The 5,358-nt window shown below is 38.5% G+C and overlaps 1 protein-coding gene across 1 annotated transcript; it reads right to left on the reverse strand.

The window, feature by feature from the left end:
- On the reverse strand, positions 2,440 to 3,828 carry LOC18770956. The gene is made up of 4 exons (XM_020568857.1): positions 3,688 to 3,828; positions 3,120 to 3,618; positions 2,943 to 3,024; positions 2,440 to 2,800 (listed from the first exon to the last, which is right to left on the reverse strand). Exons 1-4 carry the CDS (start codon positions 3,826 to 3,828, stop codon positions 2,440 to 2,442), a joined length of 1,083 nt encoding a protein of 360 aa, XP_020424446.1.

The following is a 5,358-nucleotide window of genomic DNA, read 5'->3' on the forward strand; positions in this document are numbered from 1 at the left end:
ATCCTCTGTGCGTAGCTTTCTAGCGGTTTTTAAGATTTTAATTTTTAATCCCTCTATCGACATCTGCCCTCCCGCTCAATCCGTGCCGGCTGTGAAATTTTATGTTTTTTATATATTTTTTTAATAGGGTGTTTTTTTTTTTGGAGGCTACAGTTAATAAGGGGAGGGGAAAACTCACACATATGTAGGATTTTCAGCTGTTTTACCCTCTAAAATATGACCTTAAAGGCCAGTTTGGCATTGATGTGTTGTGAAAATAATCGTTGTCAGATTTGCTGTGAAAGAAATCAACTATGAAAAAATACAGTTTGGCGTTCGATAAAAAAGTTTTTGTTACTGGTACTAATTCCCGCATAATCAGAAAATGATTGCCGCATAATCATTAGGGTTAATTACAGTTTAGTACCTTGTAGTTACAACCTTAAGGCATGTTAGTCCCTGTCTTTTCAATTTTTACAATCGCATACCCCGAGCTTGTAAATTTGTTACAATCCGATTCCACCGTTAGGGTTTTCGTCAGTGGTACCGTTATTCGCTGATCTGGCACTAATGGGGCCCACTTTTTCGCTAGTTTCGAAGTCCTTCCAAGGGCATTTTCGGACTTGGATTTTTCCATTTCTCCTACCCTCACGCCCTCCAACCCTTGTCTTCAGATTAAGCCCACGTGGCATGGGCTAATTCGCTTGCAACTCAGAAATTTTTAAAATTTCTATTTCAACTCGTCATCCATATAGCTCCATAGGAACAAAAACCCCAAGTTCCCAAATTCTCTCACACCAAATATCTCCAATTCCTCATTTTTTTTCTTCATCAAGTTAGGAAATCTAGAATGAGTGAGACGTGTTGATGCTTTTGTGGTGGGTTTGCTCGACTGAAAACCTCTGGGACCAAAGATAATCCAGGGAGAAGATTCTGGACATGCTGCTGCAAGGTAATTTCAGTAATTTCTTTGTTATTGGGGTGTAAAGGTTTCAAATTGTAAGAATTTTTGAATTGAGTGATTATTTAAGTTATTTACCTCATGTTGAGCAGAAAGGGTGTGGGTATTTCAACTGGTTCGATCCTCAAATGTGTGCCCGGTCAAAGATGATAATTCCTGGGTTGTTGAAGAGGATAGATAAGGCTAATGATGAACTGAAGAGGTCGCGCAGGAGAGAGAAGCTACTTTGGTTTTTGATCGTTATTGGTGTTGTTGTTGCTGTGCTCTCAGCAAATGCAACTCAACATAACGGTTCAAGTGGATCGAAGACAGTACTGGAACTTGCTTGATGGTTTCAATTGCTTTTTGTGTACTGCAGGTTTTTGTAAGACCATGAACTGGTTGTAATGAAATGGGTTGTATGAAATGGGTTGTAATGAAATGAGTTGTATGAAATTGGTTGTAATTAAATCGGTTGTATGAAATTGTGGGTTGTATGAAATGGGAAATTGGAAATTCACCTTCCTTTTGCAAATTGGCATATCACATTCGTTTTGCAAATTTTCCAAAATGAGTGCATTGATCTTAGCCTGCCAACAAAATAATTGATGATACAAAAGAAGAGAAAGAAAGACATAATGCATTGATCTTAGCCTGCTAACAAAATAATAAGAGTGCACTACACCAAAAGAAGAGTGCATTACATGAAGCATTTCATACCCAAAAGGTCAAAACAAAATACAATTATACCAAAGGCAGACAAGAACTGTAATGTAGTTTCTCCTTGGCCAAAATACATTACCAAATATGATTCAGACCAAAGCCAGCAAACAACCACATATGTCTGTCCATACAAAACCCTAATTGATCCTATACACCTTCCAATATAGTTTGTCCATACAAAACACCTAGGCCAAAACACTTTCCAATACAGTCTGTCCAAAACACTTTCCAATACAATCTGTCCATACAAAACCAATTGATCCTATACTCCAGTTTGTGATTCTTGGACAGAAGCATAATTGCTACATCTGGTGTTGCTGCGTTTAGTGTTTTTCCTAGCTCCAATTGGATTGTTTGAATCTACTGTAGACGTTGTTGCATTTTTTGCTTTCTTTTTGTCTCTCTTTTCCTGAAAAAACAAACAAAGACAGAATGCTATCACCTATTTCACAGAACCATCATTCCAACAAGCAAATACAATGTGTAAAGTGCAATTACCTTTAGTACTTGAGCTCTTTGCTTTGCCTTCTCTCTCATTTGATTCTTCCTCTCCATCTCAGCATTATAATTGTCAGGTTTGGAAGCTGGGATAGAACTTCCAACAATAGACTTAGCCTTCTTTTTCTTTCCAGGTTGGTTTCTTTCATTTGGTGGCTTATGTCTATGACATGTTACTGAATTATGTGACCCTTTTGGCCACATGTACCACATTTGAGAGAGTCTTGGTATCTTCCTAGCTTCTTCCCACTTGTCTTGGTCTCTTTTTCACTAGCCTCTTTCCTCCTAACCTTGGGTGGTCAACTTGGTTGTCTATTGTACATAGGAGGTAAGATTTCAGGGAAATCTGTTCTTTCCCATAGGTCCATTCCATTCACAGGTTGTATAATGTTCTCATATGCCTTTAGGAATGTCTCCTTCATGTAACACTTGTCTATATAGGTGTCAGGCCCATTCCCTCTCTTATGGTTAATAGTTGACATTGCATGCTTACATGGGACACCAGATAAAACCCAATTCCTGCATGAGCAGGTCCTGTCATCCAAATCAACTATAAACTGCCCATTAGTTGCAGTATCTACTTGGAACTTGGGTCCTCCAGACATAATAGCAATGCAATCAGCAGCCTGTTTTTTGCTGGTTTCAAGCTTTGATAAGGGCCTGGGACACATTGCACGATCCCATCTCATCATCAAATCTCTTCTCATCTGTATCCTTCTCATCAATTTAACCCTAATATCCTCCATCATTGAAATTATTGGCTTACACCTAGCTGACATTATCTAGGAATTAAAAGACTCACATAGGATTGTTCAATAGTATTGGACACTTCAAAGTAGTGTTGAAATGTGACCTTGACCAATGTCTTGGTGGTCTCTCTGGAGCTGTTTCACATAAATAACATTTAGATTAGTAAATTAACATTAAGTTTAATTAAACAGAAAAATAATTGTGGTTGCAAATGCTTTTAAAGCATTACATGTTAGCCATGTATAAGCTTCACCATCTAATGTCCTCAACACTTCCATTGCCCTTCTAAACTCTGGAACTGTGGTTGCAAATGCAGCCCTCCACATTGCATCCTTCAATATTTTTCCCTTGAATACCAAACTAAAGTTTTTAGATAAGTGTCTTGCACAAAATCTGTGATCACAATTAGGCACGACTTCCTCAAAAGCCTCCACCAAGCCTTTTTGCTTATCACTTATAAATGCAAATCCATATTGGTTTGCCAACTCAATATCCTTCACCAGCAGCTGCAAAAACCATATCCATGAATCCTTAGTTTCCATTTCCACTTGAGCATAAGCAATAACCCATGTCATATTACTGGCATCTAGACCAACAGCTGACAGCAATTGACCTCCATAAGGACTCTTCAAATGGCACCCATCTAGTCCTATTAGAGGTTTGCATCTAGCCTTGAATCCCTCCTTATAGGCACCCAAGCAAATGTACATTCTATGGAACACAGGCCTCTATAACAATACATTGAAATCACATTTGATTTGCACTATTGTTCCAGGATTTGTGTTCCTCAATTCTACAGCATAGTCCCAGAGTCTAGCATATTGTGCAGTAATGGTACCTTCTAGGATTTTCAAAGCTTTATTCTTTGCCCTCCTAGCCTTAGACAATGATATTCCACTGTTAATATTCCTCTGGATTGTTGCCTTCAAGGACACCATTGGTACAATAGGGGTTTGTCTTCACCTCCTCCACAAATGTTTGAGCCAACCATGAAGATCTTATCCCTTTGTTTTCCCATACCCTGCTGCATGTGTGTTTGGGATCTAGTCTCTTCACTTGTAGTGTGTCTTCATGTTGCATCTTGGATACATAAATCTCAAAAGGACAGTTCTCAGCTGCATAAATTGCCCTAATCCTATACTTTTCAGACTTCATCCAACATATTTCTCATCCTTCTTTTATTGAAATGGCCTTCAAAGCCTTTATGAAGCTAGAACTATCTGCAACTGCATGCCAACTTCAAACTCGACAGTTCCCATTTCACAAGAAGGATTAAACTCTGGGAATCTATGACCAGTGCTCTCCTCATCTGATTATGGTGCTCCCCTAAGGTGTTGCTCATCATCAGTTTTTGCAAACATGTCTTCATTATCCACAAAGTCTCCCACAATTGAAGGCTTTGGTACTGATTGGTCCACATTTGCTCCACCCCACTCACCATCTATGTCAACCTCATGTAAGAAGACTTCATCATCATCATCCTCATCAATACCGTATTCATTATCCACAAAGTTAGGGTCACTCTCATCATCAGTTTCTGAAGAATCGTTAGCATTATCAGCTTCTTGTTGAATTGAGGGGTTCCTCTTCCTAACATATCTTCTTACTTCATTGATCTCAGCATCTACAAACCCTCCATCAACTTCTGCTACATTTTCTTTGCCTTTGGAAGTAGCTTTGGTGGCATCATGTTGTACACACCCTTCTACCACCTTTTCTTTGCCTTTGGTAGTAGTTGAATTCATTGATGGAGTTGGTTTCCTAGTCTTGTGTACCTCATTGGAAGTAGTTTTATCTAACTTATCATGTAGAACAATTGCTTTATCAAACTCTGGTAGCTCTTGAAGGATAACACCTGGACTTCTCACATCATCAGCATAATGATATACTTGTGAAGAATAACGGCAATACGTGTTAGAATCAGTCTGGCTATTCAGAACATCATCAAGGTTGTCCCGATGATCCATGTACATGTTAATCATCCTATCCTCAGGCACATTTTCACACATTTGAATAACTTTTGAGTCAAACTCCACCTTCTTCAAATCACCCTCATCTTCAATCCTATACCAGTAATCAATCCTACCAATGTGCCCCAAATACACAGCCATGCAGTCTATTTCAGTTAAAGACATCTTGTCTTTATCCACATAATCAAAGTATGTAACAGTTCCATCCACATAGTACTTGTGTATCAATCTTCCACCATGGTGCATTCGAATGCTAAATAAGCAATCATCGTTTGCATACATAGATGATCCAACATTAGGCTACTGTTACACATTGCATGGATTTATAGACATACACAGAAATCACCAACTAAATAATTACCACACAGAAAAAATCCAAGAAAACACTTTTACAATGCACTTTACTATACCACCTTGAATTATTAAACATAGTAAAGTCACTTTCCACACCAAAAGTCAAACATCACATGGGTTACTATAGGACCATAGACCAACTTT

Source organism: Prunus persica, chromosome G7 (genome assembly GCF_000346465.2).
Source record: "Prunus persica cultivar Lovell chromosome G7, Prunus_persica_NCBIv2, whole genome shotgun sequence".
Taxonomy (NCBI): Eukaryota; Viridiplantae; Streptophyta; class Magnoliopsida; order Rosales; family Rosaceae; genus Prunus; species Prunus persica.